The sequence below is a fragment of the Hemicordylus capensis genome, chromosome 2 (genome assembly GCF_027244095.1).
Source record: "Hemicordylus capensis ecotype Gifberg chromosome 2, rHemCap1.1.pri, whole genome shotgun sequence".
NCBI lineage: Eukaryota > Metazoa > Chordata > Lepidosauria > Squamata > Cordylidae > Hemicordylus > Hemicordylus capensis.
In genome coordinates, this window is record NC_069658.1 from 310,701,681 (window position 1) to 310,725,687 (window position 24,007).

At 40.8% G+C, this 24,007-nt stretch overlaps 1 protein-coding gene across 1 annotated transcript in view; it reads left to right on the plus strand.

Annotated features, from left to right (window-relative positions):
- The window catches only part of PHF2 (PHD finger protein 2), a 187,472-nt gene that overhangs the window by 91,895 nt on the left and 71,570 nt on the right, over positions 1-24,007 (plus strand). Inside the window, exons 3-5 of the mRNA XM_053297988.1 lie at positions 10,453-10,567; positions 19,732-19,892; positions 22,639-22,780. Of these exons, the coding sequence (XP_053153963.1) occupies positions 10,453-10,567; positions 19,732-19,892; positions 22,639-22,780 (418 nt within the window). The remainder of the gene's footprint in view (positions 1-10,452; positions 10,568-19,731; positions 19,893-22,638; positions 22,781-24,007) is intronic.

Consider the following 24,007-nt stretch of genomic DNA (forward strand, 5'->3'; position numbering starts at 1 on the left):
ATCTAAGAGTTGAATGGTTTTCGCTTAAAACCTACACCAAGAAAGGTAAATATATGAAAGCCTTTCAGCATCTTTCTATTGTTTATCTTAATGTAGTGTGTTGCACTGCAGCAAGAAAGTTTATCTGTGCTATATAGTGCAAAGAATGTACAACAGAATTCAATGGTGCTAACTCCCAAAAAAACTTGTATAAGTTTTAAATTTGGGGCTTATTTCATTCACAGTACATACCCTTCATTTAAGGTAGATGAATGTACGAACAGACTCCACTAAAAAGCTTTTCTATGAGATGATGTGAGCAGATATTAATGTTCTGTCTGTAGTGTTATATCTGTGACAGCCCATTCATACATGTCCATGATTTCTTTATAATGCAGTTATCAAGCAATGTATACCGTATTTTACGGACTATAAGACGCTACGGACTATAAGACACACCTTAATTTTAATCCAGTTTTTCAGAGTTTTAACATATTAAACTGTTAAAACATATAAGACGCTCCTGAATTTTGGCGGATATTTTTCGAGGAAAAAAGTGAGTCTTATAGTCCATAAAATACGGTATATACATTTTTGAATCTGCGCCAAAGTTACTCATTTTTAATGAAATCTACTTAGTAGTGATGTGCACGAAGCGTTTCATGCACATCTGGGGGAGGGTGGATAACGGCTACTTTAACAGGAGGAAGGCAGATCTTACTTGCTCCTCCGTTGTTCCTCCACTGCGCCAGTGTGGTGCTGTTCGTATTAAGCTGCAATGTCTGTTTTGATAAGCCACACCATCCGGCTGCTTCTTGCTTGCAAACATGGCTTACAGCAAGATGGCAGCAATCCTTTTCCTAACTGAAAAATGGCACTGTCGCTTCTCCTTGTCTTCTCAGTGGCTGCTAGCTGCCATTTTCTTTCCCAGAATGCACTGGGGAATGACACTTTTCTGGCATATTCCAGAAAAGCAAATGTCAGCCAGCAGCCACCAGGAGGACAAAGAGGAGTGCCGAAGTAGGATGTGCCCGAACTGGCTCAGGCAGCCGCGGGTAGGATGGGGATTGGTTTCCTTTAAAAACCAGGTAAGCAGGTAAGTCCTTACCTGCTCCTTCACCACCACCCCTGCTTTTCCAGGCACTGCGCTTGCTGTCTAAAAGGCCATGTGTGGCTACACTGCTACTCCCAGAAGCTCGACTGCGCAAACTTGTAGCACAGTGTTGTATACATCCCGGAGAGGCAGCTTCACAGCATCAGGGAGCATGACAACTTCTCAGGCTTCTTGTACAAGTGCAACTTTGTTCGCTGCACAAGCGCCCTGTTAGGATGCCAAGCGCTGAGTAAGGTGTAGGGCAGAAGTGTACTACCTAAACGGTCATGATAGTTTCTTGTGCCCATTACTTCTCTGCCTAATATTCATCTTGTTTGCAGACACAATTCCACTCTCTGCCCGTCAAATCTCATATGAGTAATCTGCTATCATGTGTAGCATTTTTTAGGATGTATAAGATTTATTGGCTGCCTTGTAAGGCTTTAAAGACCCCATTTATAACATTGATTTTTTTAAAAAAAATGATGCTCATAATCAGAATTCAACTTTATTAAGAAGATAACAAGTGTAATATATTAATTATTATGACAAGCGTATTTGAAAAAAATCCAGTATTGAATGCTTCTGAAGCACATTTTGGCTTCTCATTACTCAACAAAATCTGGCTACAACAATATGCTGTTAAAAATCAAAGATCTTTGACTGTAGGATCAAAAGGATGTTGTGTTAAAATGTTCACAAATGGCTGCACTATTCATATAAATGTGTGTCATGAAACTCATGGTACTGAGAGTTACTTCATTTGACAGAAGTGTCATTTACTTCTTATGTAACATGCCTTCTATAAGCGCATGAGTTGAAAAGCTGTGAAATTTTTCAAGCCTGTCCAGCCATTAAATTGTTGTCATATTATATATGTTAATCTTTCTGTTACTAGAGAGTAAGACCTTTCTTTAATAGGCTTTAAAATTAGAACAAGGGGTGAGAGTGCATCTGTACAGAAAATGTACATTGCCATTTTTCCAGGGCAAGAAGATAAGGCAGCCAAGAATTCTGAATATTGGCAAACCAGGATGTTGCATAACCCAGTGACAACACAATGACTGCTTACACTGTCTGACCAGTCAGAGTCATTGTAACAACTCCTAGCCAGGATTGGTGTACCATAGGTAGCTAGAAGTATTACCATAGGTAGCTAGAAGTATTACCATAGAAGTATTACCATAGGTAGCTAGAAGTATACCATAGGTAGCTAGAAGTGTACCATAGCTAGAAGTATTTGTGAATGTTCTGACCAGTCATAGAAGCGCTAGAGACTGTTTAATGGCATATGGTAGTGAAGTATCTGCTGGCAGATATGTCTATAATGTCTGACAGTTCAGTATCTGCTCGAAGATATATCTGATCAGTTATGGGCCATCATCAGTACAGGAATGCAAGTTTGTGGATGGTTTATACATTGCATTTCACTAGAACCATGATTTGGGATTTACACTATAGTTATGCTTTGTGCTAACCATAGTGCAGAACCCAAACCATGGTGTGAACTTACAGATGTGCAACAGGCAAACCATGGATGAGAACTACATAATGAGGTTGTGCACACAACCTCAGCCACGTGCTCCCCAGGGCTGGGGGTGGGGGTGGGGGGAAGGCAGGAGATCTCCTGCCTTCCCCCCCAGATGTGTGTTAGTGGTGTTCTCTTTGCCATGCGCCCACACGAGCAGTAGCACGGAGAAAGGAAATGCTGGGAGTGGGAGGACTTCCCTCTTCCGCATCCCAGGGTGCCCTGGGGCACAAGTGTGTTGGTGGCTCTCAGAGCAGCTGCCATGCTAGGCAGGGCCGCTCCTTCCTCTCTGGCTCGATGCTGGAAATCGCTGTGGGCTAGAGGAGGTGTGGGTGTGGGTGTGTGGGTGTGAGCCATTTAAACAGGTGGTGTTTGCCCAGATGATCACTAGCTGAGGTTAAGTGAGCCATAGGTTCACTTAACCTTGGCTAAACACTGGGTTAAAAACTTGGGCTTGGCCGGGGTTGGGCTCGTGAAGCCTAGCCCAGACTGGGCTGCCCTAGCCAGGGCTAGGCTGTGCATGTGAACAGCCTCACTGCATCTGGTTTTTGGGGTTTTTTTTTGTCTGCGACTCTGTATCAATTTGGCATCACATCCAATTATAGCACAAACTGTGATTTGCAAACTCACCTTACTCCATGGTTTCTGATTCTGCTTGCTGGCTGATCAAAGATCATGATTTGATAATTCAGACATCACACTAAAAGCTTTCTTAACCATGGTTTGGCATTACTTATGAATTTGTCTATTGATTTATTTTGTCAGGTAATGAACAACATGCTCCACTTTCACTGACCATTTCCTTTCAGGGATTTACAGAAGGCATTCGTTTCATTTGTTCATTAGCTGTCACAGCATAGGATTAAGTTAAGACATTTAACTGTTGTACAAAACATGAAGGTGTTCACTTTCATGTGAGAACTCACTGTCATGATTTACTTACTGCAAGATCTGCAATGAAAAACATAAGCACTCATTGTTCTTATTATGCAACTTGTAAGAATTTCTTTTTTTAAAGGCAAGGATGTCTGGTGCACACATTCCATGATGGATGCCTTCCAGATGTCAAATATAAAAATAACTTTCTTCCCGTGCTTTCTACTTTGCCAGTGTAGCCTGCTGACTATATTTCACAAAATTGTTTTCTCTTGTATGACATTTAGAGTAATTTTGTTTTAATGAAATTTGTGGAGATGACTCTGTGTTAGAAATATACATTTGTTTAAAATGTGGTCCTTTGAACCTTTTGGTGAAGATGGTGTTCCACTGAGGTACAATTATACTATGATGAGAAACACTGTGCCTGATTTTTCACTTCTAATTAGGAATAAATTCATGAAGCTTTTGCTGACAAAGCTCATTTTTTTGAGACAGGACTGTTAGTCAACAAATACTCTTTTAGGGTATATAAGAACAACTCAGTTTCTTTAGATCCTTATATCAATCAGAATGATATGAATTATGATATTGTTAACCTATATGAGGAGAGAATATAACAACCCGTAGAAAGGAAATTATACAGTAGGTACCATCAGATAAAGTTGCATATGTCACTACTTGGAATAAGTGTTTAATTCCTACACTTCCTTCATCTGCAAAAGAAGAAACTGTACTGTGTGTTACGGGCTGATAGATAAGTCATGAAAACTCAGTTAGAGCAAGGCTCCATGTGACGTGCCTGAGTCTCGGGAATACTCTCCTCTCCTATCCCCACAGAAGCAGCTACTGTACTTCCTTTCTGGGTTAAAATAAGCTGTGTTGTGTTGTCCAAACCCATAAAACTTAGCTTATTATAACCTACTTGCTTAAAATAATCTGAGATTTGTTACTCACTTCAGGCCTTGGATACAAATCTCACATTCTATGAAACAAGTAGTTCATAGAACTACTAATTTATTCTAATAAATAAACTAGTTTATTCTAATGAATAAACTGAGATTGATGGGTTCAGATGACATCACCAATCAACTTATTTTAACAGAGATAGGAAGCAAATGCTCGAATGGGAATGGGAGTGGGGAGCATGTGTTCCTGAGGCTCAGGGATGTTGTGCAGAGGTTGGATGTAACTGAGGCTCTGCATGACAGAACCAACCTTGCGTATTCTCATGATTTGTGGGTTCAGCTGGGTAGCCTAGCACAGCACTGTGTATATACAGATAGGTACATTCATTCTGAATACTTTCCCTATGGGTTTAACTAGATTATGATGCAGAAGAGCCATGATAAAGATCTCGGGTGTCTTTTTACAGTTCCAAATTGTGGTGGGAGTGAAAAGCAGGTAGGGAAGTTGTACTAGGTGGAGGGATGTTTAAGCCTTCCCTTCATGCTATTTTCCTAATTTAAATTGTCTTCCCATGCAAGTGCTTTCAGTATAGTTACATGTGTTTCCTCCTGCAGAATGAATAACAGCTTAGGGGAACAATTTAGAGAGGGAAAATGGCACAAGTTAAACACCCCATTCCCCAGCTTAGAATCCCTGACCCATGATCCCTTCCCTGCCCCTTTATGCTTTTAAATAAATTGTCTGTAACAACAACAACAATAATTTAGAAAAACAATTTTTAAATAAAATTCTGATCATAGATCTCCCACAATATGGATATATATAGATGGCTTCAGATGTAACGGTGGTACCTGCCCGTGAGTGCACACTCCCTTCATCCCCACACAAACCTCTACTTCTGTTGTAAGTTCTGATATGTCGAGATTGGTCATGTCAGCCAAACCCACCAATCTCAGCATATAATCCTGCCCTGCTTCCCTCAGAAACCTGGCATCTGACATTTACTTGAAATTTCAGTTACAGATGTCAGATTCCCCCAGGGAAGCAGGGCAGAATATGCTGAAATTGGTGGATTTGAACAACACAACCAATCTTGGCTTATTGGAAACTACTAAAGTGCTTGCATGGAAATGGGGTCTGGGTTGGCGGCAACCTTAGGTGCTGCTGCCATTATGTCTGAACACCCTATGTCAAAGTTTGATGCCAAGACAGTACTACTTCAATAGTATTTTACCCATATTACTACTTATTTAACCAATTATGAACATTTGTAAATCATTCCAGTCCATGGATAACTCATGCGTAGGAGGTTTCCAGTTAATGTACAAGTAGAAACAGGTTTGAGTGCTTGGATTAGCCCTTCTGCAAGTACAAAACTCTGGCAGTGCGGGAGGCAAAGAAGCAGTTCTTTTCTGTCCGCATTGCTTCCGCAAACTCACATCCAGCTGAGTTTCTAGGGTTGTGAGGGGGTTAGTATGTACATCCTCCCTGTTGAATTTAAATTTGGAACCACCGGTTACTCGCTGTGACATTTTTAATGACTTTTTTGCGGATAAAAATTCTCGTATTCGGGCCAAGCTGGATTCCACGGTTATTGCAGAATCTACTGTGGAGGTGCCCAGCAACTCCTCTCATAGGATTAGATTGGATCATTTTCAGTTTGTGAATCCTGAGGAAGTGGACAAACTGCTTCGGACTGTGCACCCTACAACTTGTTCTCTTGACCCTTGCCCAACTTGGCTTATCTCATCTGATAATTATATTATCAGAGAGGGTCTGGTAAATATTTTAAATGCTTTTCTGACGGAGGGCAGGATGCCTCCTTGACTTAGGGAGGCTATTATCTGACTACTTTTGAAGAAACCTGCACTGGATCCCTCGAAGCTAGCTAATTACAGACCTGTTTCTAACCTTTCATGGTTGGGCAAGGTGATTGAGTGGGTGGTGGCCTCTCAGCTCCAGGCAGTTTTGGATGATGCAGATCATCTAGACCCATTTCATACTGGCTTTCATGTGGGCTATGGGGTTGAGACTGCCTTGGTCGGCTTGATGGATGATCTCCAACTGGCTGCTGACAGAAGGAGTGTGACTCTGCTGATCCTCTTGGATCGATACCATCAACCATGGTATCCTTTGGGATCACCTGAGAGGGTTGGGATTGGGTGGCACTGCTTTACAGTGGTTCTGCTCCTACTTTTCTGGTAGAATTCAGATGGTGTCGCTCGGAGACTGTTGTTCTGCAAAGCGAGAACTGATGTATAGAGTTCCACAAGGCTCCATACTGTCTCCAATTCTCTTTAACATCTACATGAAACCGCTGAGAGAGATCATCAGGAGGTTTGGTGCTGGGTGTTATCAATATGTTGATGACACCCAGATTTACTTTTCCATGTCAGCCTCATCAGGAAATGGCATATCTCCCCTAAATGCCTGCTTGGAGGCGGTAATGGGCTGGGTAAGGAATAACAAACTAGCAGAATCCAAATAAGATGGAAGTACTTACTCTGGGGGTTCGGGACCCCGAGTGATGGTGTAGATCTGCCTGTTCTGGATGGGGTTACACTCCCCCTGAGAGATCAGGTACATAGCCTGGGAGTGCTCCTGGACCCAAAGTTATCCCTGGTTTCTCAGGTTGAGGAGAAGGCTAGGATCACTTTTTAACAGCTTCGGCTGATTTGTCAGCTACATCCATTTCTAGAGGTGAATGACCTTAAAACCGTGGTACATATGCTGGTAAGCTCCAGACTTGACTACTGTAATGCACTCTAGATGGGGCCGCCTTTGTACATATTCCAGAAATGACACAGAATGTGGCAGCCAGATTGGTCTCTGGGACAACCCGAAGGGACCATATAACACCAATTTTGAAAGAACTGCACTGGTTACCGATATGTTTCTGGGTGAAATACAAAGTACTGGTTATTACCTATAAAACCCTCAATGGCCTGGAACCAGGCTATTTAAGAGAGTGCCTCCTCTGTCATTGACCAGCCCACCTTTTATGATATTCTGGAGAGGTCCAGTTGTGGTTGCCACCAGCTCGTCTGTGGCGATTCCAGACTGGGCTTTCTCTGTGGTTGCCCCAGGGCTTTGGCATATGTTCCCTGCTGAACTAAGAGCATCTCCTTCCCTGTTTGTTTTCAGGATAACCCTCAAGACTTTCCTGTTCTTGCAAGCTTCTAATTGGAATTTTTAATAATTTTAATAATTTGTTTAATATTATTTTTACCATGTTTTATGTATTTTAATCTGTGATTTTAATGTTGGGATTTGTACACCACCTAGAGATTTACATATCAGGCAGTATAAAAAGATAGATAGATAGATAGATAGATAGATAGATAGATAGATAGAATGCTGCTGCAGGGGAGAACACTGCATCCATTTATCATATTAATCATAGATTATAGATGTGCATTCATTCAGATTTAATGAAGCTGTCCCCTGTTAAAGTGTCTTCCTCCGTTCTTAAAAGCAACGCAATGGGTTCATCACAGCGAGCGAATGTCAAGAGTGCTGAAGTCCCAGTTGGGCATAGCCTTCCTTTTGATCTTTTGTGACTTTAGGCATCCTTTTCTGGTTTACTAAATTTCTAGAGTAAGTGAATATGCTTCAGTTGATTTTCAATACAATAATTGATTTGTCAATGCCTTTTGGGCAAGTGAAGCTAATCCCAGTTAAATTTCCTCAAGATATTTCTAGTCTGGAGCTTTTCTTAATATTGATCTTTGCCAGTAAACAAATTGATTTAATTGTTTAAAAAGCAACACAGTTAATAGACTGGAGTAGCAATCCTGTGCACAGTTACTAGGCTGTGCCTTCACTAAATACAACATATCTGCTCCAGTTCATTTGGAGGTCAGATAAGAAAAATAAGAAAAATGAAAGTTTCCACCAACATTGACATATCAAACAAAAAACAGGTGAATTTGCCACATCCTTCTAACTTGATAGGCTTCAAGTTCCAAGCAGGGCCAATGCACAGCAAAGGAGGGGATATCAGGCTACTGTTCCTCATGGGGTCCAAGGAAGAACCAGTTTTAAGCAGATTTCTTCACTAAGAAGCCCACATTCAGTGATTCAGTCTTAGTGTTCAGGCGAGAGGCTGGAGCACAGCACTTGCTTGTACCTAGGCTTTCAAGAATAGGCAGGGATTCAGAGGCTGAGGGAGTGGGCACATGGCTACAAGTGTCTAGGGCTGTAGAATGTCCATCTGCAGTCCCATATCTGGAATTACACACTGGGTTCTAGGTGTGAGGGCTGATTGTATGATTCTCATTCAAGGTAAAAGAAGGTGAACATCTGAGTTCTAGAACTCAGGGTCCCTGAGGCAGGAAAATTTGTAGGAAGCAGAATGGGTGTGTCAGCATTATTTGAGAGGAGTACCAAGCAGAAGCCTCCTAATGGCACAGCGGGGAAGTAACTTGCCTAGGGAGCAAAAGGTTTTAGGTTGCAGACTATAGGAATTACCTATATCAGTCAGCAGCGATATAGGAAGATGCTGAAAGGCATAATCTCATACTGCGGAGGAGATGGCAGTGGTAAACCTTTCCTGTATTCTACCAAAGAAAACCACATAGCTCTGTGGTCACCAGGAGTCGACATTGACTTGACAGCACAACTTTACCTTTACCATACAAAAGGTGCTAGCGTGCTCAGTTCTGTAAGTGGCTAGAAGTTCCTCTAATTCCATTAAGGTGTGGTCAGTTAGTCCATTGGAACCTTTCCTTTGATGCAGTACCCTTACTTGCTGGAGGGGCAATTTAGCATCATTTACAATGCGCAGCGGGGAAATGCTTGACTAACAAGCGGAAGGTTGCTGGTTCAAATCCCTGCTGGTACTATATCGGGCAGCAGCAATATAAGAAGATGCTGAAAGGCATCATCTCATACTGCGCAGGAAGAGGCAGTAGTAAACGCCTCCTGTATTCTACCAAAGACAACCACAGGGCTCTGTGGGCTCCACAAGTTGTAATTGACTTGATGGCACACTTTACCTTTACAGTACAAGAGCACTGGGTGTGATCTCCTCCTCCCCAGGCTTGAAATATTATATCCTGGCCTACATGACCAATTCACTTGCCCAAAATGGAGGCTGATCCTTCGGGCACTAGTTTCAGTTCATGCAACAGTTTGCTTGGGTACAGATGAATGCTGATTCCCAAAATATAAGGGAGCTGCTTGGCAAAAAAAAAAAAAAAAAGTCCTGACAAAGGTCATCAGCTATTGACCATCAAGGTAGTGAAAACATCCAGTACAAAATGTGCTGCAGGCTTCCTGTTTAGCAGTCTTTTAACAAACTGTTCCACTCCCCGCCCTCCCACCATACCCTGAAACATCAGGAGTCTGTACGAGGTTGGTTTTCTAAATGAGTAGCTTATTTAGATTTAGCTCATATTTAGCTTGATATTGCCCAATTCCTTTTTCAGTGTCTTGATGTAGAATAATTGGTGTATGTTTTAATCGAAAGAGTTATATATTTAAAATGTCCAGACAGATGATATGATAAGATGTAAATGTATTCCTCTATTATCTTAAAAGAACAACCAACAGTCTTTATTGATGTATGGTTCAAAGCTCATGGAAGTCAACAGAGGCTTTCAAACTGATTTCATTTTGTATGTTGAATCAGCTCTTGAGACGTGTCATATTCATTGTTCTACACTGCAAACTAAAGTGCTTTCTTCACAATGGAGATTAAGTACATAGCTTGGTAAGCCCAAATTCTATCCAGGGTTTGCATGTAGCTTTATGAAAGCTCAGTAATTAATTATATGGCTGGTTGCTCTTAATGTTCTCAAATGAATACAGTTCAGTATGTTACTTACAGGCTACACTGTTAATGTCTAATGACAAATGAGAAAACAGTGGTTAGTTTTCTCATATGGAATAAATAATGATCTTACCCACTTGTGTCAAAGTATATGATGTCTCTTAAGAGATGGATGTCAAACTAATTGTCATGTAAAGTCAATTGCAAATCTTCTCACTGATTCCCCCTGCCACCACCATTATATATAATCAGAATCTTAGCACTTAAACTGGTGCGTAATTCTCTCTCTTGCAGTGAAAAAGAAAAGAAATTGGCACAAACACGACACCGGTCAAACTACAGAAGTCAAACCTGTACAGAATGGGAGTCAAGTCTTTATAAAGGAACTTCGAAGTCGGACATTCCCCAGGTAGGTTGTTCACTGATATTGGTGTTTGTGCTGTTGCTGTTAGACTGGAAGCTGAAGTGAAAAAGTGTGAGTAGAAAGTGATTGTTGTTCCACCAGCAGGGTATTTTGGTAGCTTTTAAAGCCAATCTTCCCACAGATCTTGGATTGAAAGCTCTCTGCCTCCTATCCCGGAATGTTTTTCTTGTCTTGAGAGATAGTTTTGAAAATTTAAGAGAACACCTTCTTCACCATGAGTCCCACTGCCCACTGAGATCATCCAGAGAGGTTCGTTTGCAGTTGCCACTGGCTCATCTAGTGGCTACGCAGGGATAGGGCCTATCTGTTGCTGCTGTGAGACTCTGGAATGTGCTGTCTGCTGAAATAAGATCCTCCCCATCTCTGATAATTTTTTAAAAGTCTCTAAATACTTTATTTTTTCACCCAATCTTTTTAACAGCACTGTGGTTTAAATTGTTTTAAGTTTTGTAAACTGCCCAGAGATTGAAATTTAGGGCAGTCTACAAATTTAATCTTTAAAAATAAAATAAAATAGAATAGAATAAAATAGAATGTACTAGTCTCTAACCAACATTTATGTATTTCTGGTTCAGTTTGTGGCTATTCATTCTATAGTGCTTGCCTGGTTTGGGTCTACCATGTCTCAGAAGGACTTGAATAGATCCACAGTGATTAGTGGAAACATCATGTGGACAAAAAACTGCAGTGCAAAAAACCATATAACATGGCACTGCATTTCTACAGTCACTTGGAAGAGAAATAAAAATGGCAGTTTATTTATTTATTAATATATTTTTATACCACTCATCTGTCCCATCAATGGATCCAAGGAAGGGAGGGCATCAATGCAGAGAAAATGAGAGGGAATCTTAAAGTTGCCTTGAAGAAGCATTTATTGAGCCCAACACATTCCTAGTCAAGTGACCTTTCTTCAGTAGCACTTATTCAACAAAGAGGTCTCCTGTACTGTCTTTATTGTAGTGAAAAGAATCAAGGCCAGAAGTGTAACTTGAAGTTTTCCCAAAAGTGTGATTTGAAGTTTTACATTTTGGGGAAGCACTTGGCCTGGAAGAGATGTATCAGGAGAAATTCATCAGCTGCATCTCTAGCAGGTGATAGGGGAAGCCGCACCTGTGGGATTTCTGTCTGGCTGCATCCCTTCCCAGCCCAATGTCAAGCTGACAGACCAAGATAGTCCTTGCAAGCTGAAATACCAAGATAAGATGTGGGAGAGTTGAGTCTAATTAGTGAAGGCAGCACAATATATGAGACTTTATTGCTTGGTGACCACCTTAACTTGCAATTTCCACACCTTTTAGAATGAAAAATTGTAAGCACTTCAACTCTTATCTTAAACCAAAAGTGTAATTATTTCATGATATTTCGGTGTTTTAATACGAAAAACACTGAATTATACACACACTCTGTATATGTGGAGTTGTCAAGGGAGTGTTAAATATTTACCTCTACAATTCTATAAAGAATTGTTCTTTATAGAATTAAAATGTTCTGTAAAGAACATTTGCACAGCACTTGGCATATGTTTTCAAACTGCAGCATCTCAGTTCATTCTCAACTGTTCTTCTCCAGATTTGGGGAAGAGGTGGCATTTGCCACGTAGGCCTTTCAGGAGGACTGAATGAATGATTTAAAGTTTATGGCCAATAGAAGTTGAGGTTAACATGATAGTACATTGGTTTGCCTGTTAACTATATATGTTCCTTCATACCTGTAGAATAAGCACTATATGCAGTAGTATAGCACTTATACTATAATGCAGTATAAGTGCAAATATGTTGTATCATCATCATCAGACAAAAACCTTACATTTAAAAAAGTCTTGGCCAACATGATGCACAGCATTCTGGTGATGATGTGATCTGTGGACTTGTAAGTTAGCCTGGATGGTTTGGAGAACAAGTGGTTGCCCAATCAGTGCTGCCGCAGTTACTCCCATTGCAGTGAATAGGTGTAACTGTGGCAATTCAGATTGTGCAGCTATTCAGTCTCAAAAGTCTCGAGGCTGCCTTATGAGTCTGCAGCAGCCCCTTTGTAGACTGCACCATCGCCATAACACTGGGCACCATTGTTTTCTTTTTCTTCAAGGTCTGCATTTATTTCTTAATGGGGCTGCATCAGACTTGGGTAGGTGGTGATGACTGATATCTGTTAGTATTTGTCCAATTTCATGCAAATTGGACAATTTGTTTTGATTTTATGTTCAAAAAATGTTCAGCTCAAGCTTGTCTCCTCCACATTGCCTGGACACATGGCTGCCATTATTTTTGTGAGCAAACATTCTGACATAGAATCTTCAAGTCCTTTTTTTTAACCAGGTGCTGCTGTTGTCCCAGGACTTGATTACCCTTGATTATAATGGGGACTTCAGAGACTCATAACTCATGAAATACTCAACTGAACTTGTTTTTCAGAATAACAAAAGCATATACTACTGTATTGATCAAAGTTTTAAAATATATTTAAAGGGACAAGAAAAAGAAAGAAATTTATGTTACTTTTGACTGAAAGTAGATCTCTTGTGTGTGAGAAATGGGGAGGGGGTGTCAATTTTCAAACTGCTGTATCTTGGTCAATTCTCAATAGATCTGTGTGAAGTTTAGCGAGATGGTGCTGAATGTTTCGTAATTTGAAATCATGACAAATTTCAGGCAATTTGGATGAGTGGTTTGGATTTTTTGTTTTGGACCATTTTTATTCAGGACCTATAAAGGTGGAATGTACCCAAGGTCTATGACCATAAGGATAGACATTGCTGACTAACCATATAGACCAATAGTTTTCACAGCTCACCATAACTGTACAGTCACTACTGTGCCTGTATAATTAGCCAGCAATGCCTATGGTCAAGGACTTTCTACAATATCTGCTGCAAGTAAGTCCTATTTAGCCAAAGTCCCCTGCAATCTTCATTAGAAGCTTTCTTTTTCTACCTTCTACCTCTAATGACAATGTTCTGCAAATTGCACAATTTTGCAACAAGAACAAGAAAAAAAAGATAAGGAAAGTAAACCAGTATTGAAAGCTTCCGTTTTCAGTGAACAGGAACTGGCTACTTAAGGGGCAGTTAAGAGACTGTATATCAATAATGCTGCTATGAGCTTCACAGGAAGAAATTAGAGGCAAAAGCGACAAAGAAGAAGCTCCTAATTAAAAAGCAAGTAGACCTGAGAAGCCTCAATTATACTTTGCCATTCTGTACTGGACAGGTTGGTAATGTCATTGCATTTTGAGTGAATCACCACAAATCAGTTCTAAAAAAGGATAGGAGGGTGGCAGAGATGGCCCTGGAATCAAAATAGCCGGTAACATGATCTGGATTCTATGTAAAAAGTGAGTGGCTGAAATATACCAATTTCAAATTAAATAGCTAGCATGATAAATAGATAGACAGCAGTGGTCAAAAATGCTTTTGATACTGTAATTTGCAAATTTTACCAATGAATACAATCATTTCTATATAGTTGCTTATATATGTGCATATATAAATGTGGAATATCTGTCACTTGTTTATGTTGAACATGGCTGTTTGTATGCCCTGCAAAGCATACCACAGAATTAGCATGGCTGAGGAACTGGGCAATGAGGCAGGATTCTATTCCAACTTTGGTATTTCTTCTTCCAAAGGATGGATAAGCCAAATTGCCTCCTCCAACCATTTCCTGTACTCTTTCTGTTCCCATGGAGAAAGGAAGCCTCAGGCAGCTAGTTTGCAACTATCACTTGCATGAAGAAGAGTAGGTGGGACAATATGCATCTGCCCACTGTCCAGGCTCTTAGCTCTTCCAAACCACAGTGGTGATTGTGATCTAAGAGGATCAATTCTGCTGGACCTCTGAGGTTGCACTGCTGAAACTGAGGGACAGGGTGATAGGAGGAGAGCCCCCACCCACTGTTTCTGTTCACTCAGCAATTCAGCCACACAACCACAATAATCTGACTAATTCTTGGTGATGCCAGTATATCTTTTTAATGCTGACAAAGGGCCAGTCAGATAGTGAGGCTATTCTCACGAGCAGCTGAAACTGGGCTAAGGGAGCCCAGCCCAGTTTCAGCTACTCATGTGCAGCAACGGGAGCCACATGGCTCCCAGCGGCAGGCCTGCCTGATTGCCCCCCTTTAAATGAGGTTAGCGAAGCAAGCACTCCGATAACCCCATTTTTGGGTCGTGTGTTGCTGCGGTATGGCTCCGTGCCACAGCGACTCTCAAGTAGACCCCCAACTGGGGGGCTACAACAAGCCTCCTGGGATCAGAGGGCTCCCCAGAATGCCCTGCACACTCACGTGGGTCATTCTGGGACTTCCAGGGGCCGGGAGGCCCCCAAATCCCACTGCCCTAACCAGCTCTGTGACAGAGGAGGGCTCCCTGCTAATTGCGGGGGGATAGGGTCAAGCCCACTCTCCCTGCAACCCCCCTTTAGGCTCTCCACACTGCTTGTGTGGAGAGCCTTTATATGTTGAAACCAGCCCTGACCACATATATGAGTGGAGCACATGCATCCTCTCCCATATCTTGGCTTGCTACCTCACAGCCTCAAAATCTTGTGGGCAGTGGGTCATTCAAACTGTCCTCCCCCTATGCAATTTTAATACTACATAGAATTAGTATTTAAATACTATGGGAGGGGTAGTTTGGATGAACTATCCCCAATTTGATTATGGGGCTTTGGAGAAAACTATGCACACCGAAGGTACTTGTCATGTGTGGGTGTGCATCTTGCTGAATACTTTGCCTTGAGTGGCACTGATGGCAAAACAGTTTTCAAATGGGAAGATTAAAAGGAACACTTGCCGAGTTTGTTCTCCTGATACTGCTGTTCAATACTATTAGATCCAAAAGTGAACCTGCACTGAAGGAACTTCTGTCTCCTCTCTGCAATTTTACAACCCAGTGTTGTCAAAGGACTAGGAAAAGAAAGTCAGAATGATTCAATTAGCATTCCCACCATTAAAATAAACAAACTCACCATTAAATAAATCCACCATTAGCATAATAAATAGCTATTCTAAATAAATAAATAAATAAATAAATGTATGCAGTATTAGCATAATAAACAACAAACAACCCCACCATTAGCATGAAATTCCAACTGGAAATGGGCTACATTTGTTTCATTTATTTTAAATGATCCAACACCTATAGTGATATGGAACATTGTCTTCTTTCCTTCAAAACTTGTCTTCATTAGGCTAATCCACGAAAGCTTCTGGTGTCCTCAGAATGAAGTGTAGTTCAGAAGAAGCACAGAAGAGGGCAGCCACGCATTATCCTGAAGAACTTTTGCTTCTGTTAGCCATGCCTTTTTTCAGGGTTCCATTACTTTGGGAGTGGGGGGAAGCCAGACGAGCAGGCGGTTGCCACTGGCTGGTCTGGTGGTTACGTGGGGAAAGGTCTTCTCTGTTGCTGCACTGAGACTCTGGAATGTGTTCCCTATTGAAATAAGAGCCTCTCCATCTCTGACAACTTTTTAAAAGCCTCTAAAGACTTGTTTTTTCACCCATGCTTTTAAATTGGACTGTGGTTTTAAATTGTTTTAAGGTCTTCATTTTTAATCTGTTTCATGTTGTTGTAAATTGCCCAGAGACAGAAGTTTGGGGCAGTCTACACATTTGAAAAATAAATAAATACCCTTTATTACTTTGGAACCCCTTTATTACATTGGAACCCCTGAAAATGTTGGCATGTTATATATACACTAGCAAATTTGTAACCAAATAATATATTTGCTTACTGTATACATTAGCCCAAGCTTTTTGAACACCTGGTTTTCCCAGATACTGTTCTACAGTATGATATCCACAGATGATGAAAACTATGTTTGACCATTCAGATTATTACAATATTTGTTTCATAACATTCCAGGTCAAATACATCGGCTAGAGTATTATCTAATCAATCCCTAAACATACAGTAGCCTTCAGATACAAGTTAGCATGTTTCAAGACCACTTGGTGATGTGTACTTGGGTACAAGTCTGGCTGTGAAGATATACAATACATAAGATTATGTGTGAAAATTATAATACATAATCTCATGTATTATTAGGTGCCTGTTCTTTTAAAAGAAACACTCAAAAACTGGCCCATGTTCAAAGTAGATGAAGTATGCTATTCAGCTATTGCTTGTAGAAAATAGTCATGTTAACTTGTTTATAGACATATTCTTTACATGAAGAATTAATGCAAAGAATTGGTAATTACTTTCAGAAGACCATGGGACCATTCACATGACTGGGCAGGGTGAAAGTGCACATGAGAACAGCCTTCATCAGTTTTAACAATTTTATATATTTAGTACCTGACATTTTAAAATTTGAAGTATTCCAGAATGTCTTTATTCACAATTTTACATTTAGTACAGTTAAGAGGGCAAATTGATTTAGGTGTGTTCTACTCATGAACCGACTTCCAAAAACAAAATATATGTGAATAGTGTCATTTGATTCCATTGTGTAAAAACACAGTTTTTGACTGTGAAATCCATGTGAGTGTGAACGGTGGAGGGTTTATCCTTTCCAAGTTATGATTCATCAATATTTTGCAGGCAAACATCAACAAGATGGCACCATTCATAAATAACTCTACACATATATTTTGTATGCAGAAATTGTTTCTGAGTAAAGTAATATACACCATTTAATAAAAGCATACCCTTGGTAGTAATCATTATTCAATCACAATGATTCATCTAGTCTATGTTCATGGATCAATGGGTACATTGCTAATGAAATAGAAGCATAATTTCATTTAATAAATTTCTGAAGAGAAAGCAAGACTAGGATCACTGAGTGACAAGCTATAGCTATAATTATTCAGCACAGTGGGCAGTATTCAGACTGATGCTGCCCTCGCATGAAACACAACTAATTTTTAATGGTTTTCCCCTTTCTTCTGCTGCCCCAGATACCCTCTAAAATATGTCCCTGTAGGCTAGGGGACCTTCAGGGACATAAAATCAGGGACCTAGATCCCCAGCACAGTACCTCCAGTGAGTGCTGCTGGTGTCTATCTTATGTTTCTTTTTAGATTGTGAGCCCTTTGGGGACAGGGATCCATCTTATTTGTTTGTTATTTCTCTGTGTAAACCGCCCTGAGCCATTTTTGGAAGGGTGGTATAGAAACAGAATAAATAAATAAATAAAGCTGCAATAAGAGCAAAAGTAGAAAAATCAACAACAAACAGCAAGTGCCGCCTTTGTAAAGAAGCAGATGAAACAGTGGACAACCTAATCAGCTGTTGTAAAAAGATTGCACAGACTGAAAATGCATGACTACCTGTAGCCAAAAATTGGTGGGACCATAAAATTGAAAAACCTGTCCAAAATGAAGATGCAAAAATATTATGGGACTTCCGACTACAAAAAGACAAACATCTGCCACAAAATACACCAGATATAACTGTAGTCGAGAAGAAAGAAAGTTAAAATAATCGACATAGCAATACCAGGTGATAGCAGAACAGAAGACAAAGAAATAGAAAACATAACAAAATGCAAAGATCTACAAATTGAAATTGAAAGGCTGTGGCAGAAGAAGACCAAAATAATCCCAGTAGTAATTGGCACCCTAGGTGCAATCCCAAAACACCTTGACGAGCACCTCAACACCATAGGTGCCACAGAAATCACCATCAGCCAATTACAAAAGGCAACTTTACCGGGAACAGCCTATGTTCTGCAACAATATCTATAATAATAACAGCAACAATATTGACAATAAAATCCAGCCATCCCAGGTCCTTGGGAAGGACTCAATGTCTGGATAAAACAAACCAGTCAATAACACCTGTCTCTGTGTAAACAAGAATAATAAATGCAAATGCAATTATATATGCAGAACCTGATACAAGTGAAATCTGTCTAGGATCCCTAGAATTTGTTTATGTTTTGAACAGATAACCTTATTTAAGCACTTCTAAATACTATTCTCAATATTAATGGGCAAGCTGTCCTCAGTTCTATTGGGAATGTGCTTGGTTAATGTGCTTGGTTAATATGAGTAGTTAGAAAAAGAGAAAGGAAATTGCTACTTTTGTTTTGGAGCCCATTCTGAAATTCAGGATACGTTGTGCTATGATAATGGCTTCCTTGATGAGCTCTGAAAATCCTCCACCCAGAAGCTACTGGTCCCTGTTCCATTTCCTTCATTCCACAGTAGCAACAGTGATGACTGAGAGGCCTCATTGAAATAACAGTGTCCCAGTGCCATGAATTCTGAGAAATGTCATTTTTTGGGCACCAGAGGTTTTGGTTACAACCTGAAGTACTCAGTAGGAATGTCATACACTTTGGTATCTACATCTCCCAGGGCTTCTTGCTGAGCATACTCATGAAAGCATCCTACACAAAAAGCGGAGACATGCCATTTTCAGGGTACCTGTCATCCCTGCTGAAAATCCTAGAAAATGACACATCCCAAGGTTCTTTGTTGAGCTATTCACCAACCATATGGATGGGGGAGTGCGTGGGCAGGGGAAAGGCTGCACAGCCCTTACATTCCCCCCAGACAAGTAAATGATCCCTGCTGGGAGCCTGAGCCACGGTCCCACAGAACCTGATCTCCATAGACTATGGATCCCAGTCTCCGAGTGCTGTGCATTGGATGATTCATACAGCAGCCGGGCACTCTAGGTGCTCATCTCTGTGTGTGTCTGGGCTGAATGCAGCCTGAGGAGACACACAATCCTGGAGTCTGGGTTAATAGTCTGCTGGTGCCATTAACACAGGCTAAAAGTCAGGCTGAAAAGCCAGGCTAGGCGGCCCTGCCCTGCTGGGATCGGTCCCGATCCTGGCGGTTCTCACATGCAGCCTATCCCAGGCTGGGCTTTTCAGCTTCTGTGTGTGCTTAGAAGCTTGGTAAACATTCTGAGCCAGAGAAGACCTTTTCAGGGAAATGGTGATCAATTTGTCATGCAGCCAAGTATTATAAGCTAAAGAAATGTAGAAATCAAATATTTTGTTCCAGTGTTCTTCAAGATTATCTGTGTACCTTGAGTAAAAAAAGCCGAGCAAAGTCTCATATGTCAGTGGTGTCTTAAAATGGGGAGCCATACAGTGGTCTGCATGCTTCTTCATAGGCCACAGTGCAAAAGAAAATATTGACTTTGAGTATGAAACTAACTGGAACTCCAAATGTGTTTGAATTTTTAGTGCTGAAGATGTGGTAGTAAAAGTGACTGGAAGCCAACTAACAGTGGAATACTTGGAAGAAAATGGATTCACAGAGCCTATCCTCATTCCCAAGAAAGATGGCTTGGGCTTATCTGTACCTGCACCAACGTTTTATGTTAGTGATGTTGAAAACTATGTTGGTATGTATTAACTTATCTATCGATTGATATATCTGCAATACATTTCCTTAGTGGAGAGCCTGCTCAAGCTAGGCATTGGGATGCTCTGGAGACAACACTTGGAGGGAGACTCATTATGATACTGTATATCAAGGGACAACATATATTCATGTTTCCACACAAAGGTGACTTGGATGACTGGTCTCCATTCTTTCTGGAATGGAGCCTCACTCCAATCCCTTCCGGCTGTCCATTAGGTATGCTGCATCATGTTTCCTCAGTCATATGTCACATTAGTCCAAACTGCAAGATCTCCAGGAGTGTCATTGCTCTTCTTAGCCTGCAGTTCTTGTCTCCCATGTCTCATTTACCTGCACAATCTTCTCTTTCAAGCTCAAACATACATGATGTTTGGAAGCCTATTTGTTCAAGTCTTGGTCTGCCCCTATAACATATAAAGAGAGGAATAGAGCCTCGTTTTTTGAGCAAAAGGTGTGTGCAAGTATGGATGCTATAACTTCTGGTGTAATTTTTTTCCTGCTAGGCTCCAATACCAGACACTGAGCCTAGCTGGGAGAAAAGCAACAGGAGGTAAATGGTGAGCTTAGTGCAATTCTCCCTGTACCTATTTTGCGCTTAAAAAAAGGGGACCTCCTTCATTTTATGCATGATTAGGGCAGATTCAGGTTTAAGCGGACGGGTCTACTGCTGTCACATGTGTTTTGAGGGTCAGTCATACCACTTGCATACCATCTTCCTCTGCATCTTTTTCATGCTCCTAATTTCCATGCTTCTCTTCTTTCTCCCTAGACCTCTTAGACTTTCCTATTTGTGATTTATAGGGAGCTCCCATGCCCTTAGAAGTAGTGTGGCAAGGAGACATTCTTCTTTCACAGTGTTGCAGCACAGTGAAGCTGCAGTAGTTGATCATTCTCTTGTGATGTAGTTATTATAAGAATAGGAGGTTCCCTCAAGAGTAAGGGTTGGCAAACTCTTTCATAGAAGCCCATCTTTCTTCCCTGCAATTCCCTCATCTGTCACTATGACTACTTCCTTATCCTGTATGGACTCCTTATATCTGCTTTCAAGAATCATCCTGGAATTTCCCCCCTGCCATCAATATAGTTTGATTACCATATTGTACATTTTATGCTGATGTGCTATTATTGTTCTTCAAAATATTCAATGTCACAAAAACTTTAGCATTATGAGTTTCATGATATCAATTTGTTAAAATAGCATCAATATTTTTACAGCAGTTTCCAACTCCTACACTAATCTTATAGCAGTCTCCAACCTCTCCACTTTTAATGGGTTTGCATTTTTGCTTGTCCATCTGTTGTCCTTCACAAATTTCATTGCATGACCTAAGTGCTCTTTAGCATCTGTTGGTCTCTTCTCTGCCTTGCAGCTGAAGTAACTCCATCCTTCCCTGGAAGTGCTCCAATCAGATCATGGACCCAAGCCTTGACAATTGTTTTATAGTGGGCATTGCCTCAGGAACATTTCTAGCAGTGAGGTTACATTGTATGGGTATATAGCCCATTATTTTACAGGCTTTCCATAAAACTCAAGATGATGTAGTCAAAGGGAGCAATGAAAAATGTGATTTGTGAAAATTAAAATGACATCCAAGATATTATGGGGTTAGCATTCGACACTGGCAACCTGGCCTTTTCACTGCTTTTTCACATTATTAGACTGCCCATTCAGTTTTTGTTTGACCTGAAATTTGGCAATATCTGTGCAGAACTGAGAAGATTTAACTTAGCCAATGTACAATATGTTTAATTATGATGTTAATTTTATGTTTCTCCCCTATTTGTACATTTCTTCAAATACTTTGCAAGCAGGTAATATGATTTAGAAGAAAATAATTAAATCAGGAAAATTTTAGAAAGTGATACACAGTTTGCTTGAATAGGAATGAGAATGTTCTTTCATATTGGATCTGATTCTCTTCACGTACAACTGGCTTTGAGTTAGAATGGTCCCAGCAAATTAGCATTGAAGGGCTAGATCAGGTTTTATTCATGCTTTTTAATGGGGACTATCTCCAGTTGCTGAAGTGTATTTGGGATGCTCAAATTGGATCTTGCCAGCCACAGAGAGGACTGTCACCAATTCAGACCAAAGGGCTGACTGCCTTTTTCCAGTGGTCCTTCTTACCTCCTCTAATGGTTGTACACCACAGTATGAGAACATTCTGGAGAACATGTATTTATGTAAAACGCATGGAGAGGCATGCACAACAGTATTAAAGAGTTGGTTTTTTAACATAACAAAACATTTTGGGTTTTTTGTGTATACACTTATATAACTCAGAAATAGTGAAATATATAACATTTAAATCAGCCTGGAAAAATGAAAAAAGGCAGAATCTAAAGAATAATGACAAATTAACAAAACTGTAACAGTCCATGCAAACTGTTCCCAGTCAGTGCCCACAATACTCTCTAAAAGAGCTTTAAAAACAAACAAACCTAGATAGAATCTGGAGATAGAAATGGGTTTTTCTGAAAACCATTTACTTGCACTGAATTGTTTATAATGGAAAGTCAGGGCCTTGGCAGGACATTGCTGCATGTTGCAGGAAACTGTGAAAGGTGGCTGAATCAGTTCTCGTTGTGCATGTGCAACAGGTTTCATAATACATGCATGAAATGAACCATTTCCTCCTCCAACACCACCTAGTACACTGAGAATCCTGCCTTGGCCCACAACTGACATGGGATCTTATTTGACATTCATTTTTTCATTTTCTCAGGACCAGAAAGGAGTGTTGATGTCACTGATGTCACCAAACAGAAGGACTGCAAAATGAAGCTAAAGGAATTTGTTGATTACTATTATAGCACTAACAGAAAAAGAGTTCTCAATGTAATCAACTTGGAATTTTCAGACACAAGGTAAGACTGAATAATGACTTTGAGGAATAAGACAGATTCTGAACATTGTCCTTCAGTCATGGCCTGAAGAATTAATGAAAAATTCATCATTCTTCTTTAATACTTTTGTGCCCCACTCTCACAAGCTGTAATTTCAACAGTGGGGGGAGGGAATCATGTGATGAATATAGATAGAGAAAACTGATTCCAGGTTGGAGGACACCCTTCGCATATGTGAATGCAGCCCTCCCCCGATGGGAGATAGCCTTTGCTTGGTGTCGGGGAGAATCATCGTAGTTGGTTTCTACTTTCATCCTCTCAGTTAGCAATTGGGCATCTCAATAGATGTGGTAGCAGCTTCTCCTCCACCACTATCCAGCTTGGGAGGTGGGCAGAGAAGGAGGATGACCTGCTCTGAGTTTCCCTCATTTGCTGATGGAGATAGTGGAAGAGGGGCTGTCTCTTCTGAGTCCCTCAGCAGCAGCTTGTCCTGTTCTCACCCTTGCCACTGTTGAATAGGCTTCCTCTCAGGCTCCTGCATCTTTCCAGGGGCTGCCAAGGATGCTCTCATTTGCAGAGGGGATTGCTTGAATGACAACCAAGCAACTCTTTCAACTGGAAGAGTTTGTCTATTATTGTTTCCTTCAGGTGCCCCTCCCATTTCCCCAAGGGGAATGGAAGGAGGTAGTGTCAGGTGATTGTTTTCTATCATCTCAACAATTGACTGAGATAATTGTTAGAGTGCTGGATTAGGACCACGGAGACCCGAGTTTAAATCCCCCTTCAGCCATGAGACTTGCTGGGTGACTCTGGGCCAGTCACTTCTCTCTCAGCCTAGCCTACTTCACAGGGTTGTGAAAGAGAAACTTAAGTATGTAGGCTCTGGGCTCCTTGGAGGAAGAGCGGGATATAAATGTATTATTATTATTATTATTATTATTATTATTATTATTATTATTATTATTATTATTGCTGCCATGTTTCCCATCCTGTCCAAACCTGGGAACATTCCCCTGAAGCCTCTGCATCAGCATGGGGGCCTCTGACGGATGGCTGAATTTGCAGACTGGATTGCTGGGAAGAGGCAGCAATGGAACTGTTATTGTGCCACTGCCACCGTAGTCCAGCACTCCCCCAACTACATATGGGGGTGCTCCCAGAGATCCCAGCGTATGATGATGAGCGTACAAGGGGATGAGGGTACTGGGTACCTCATGGATGAGGTTTCCAGCAGAAGGTAGTAGCAGC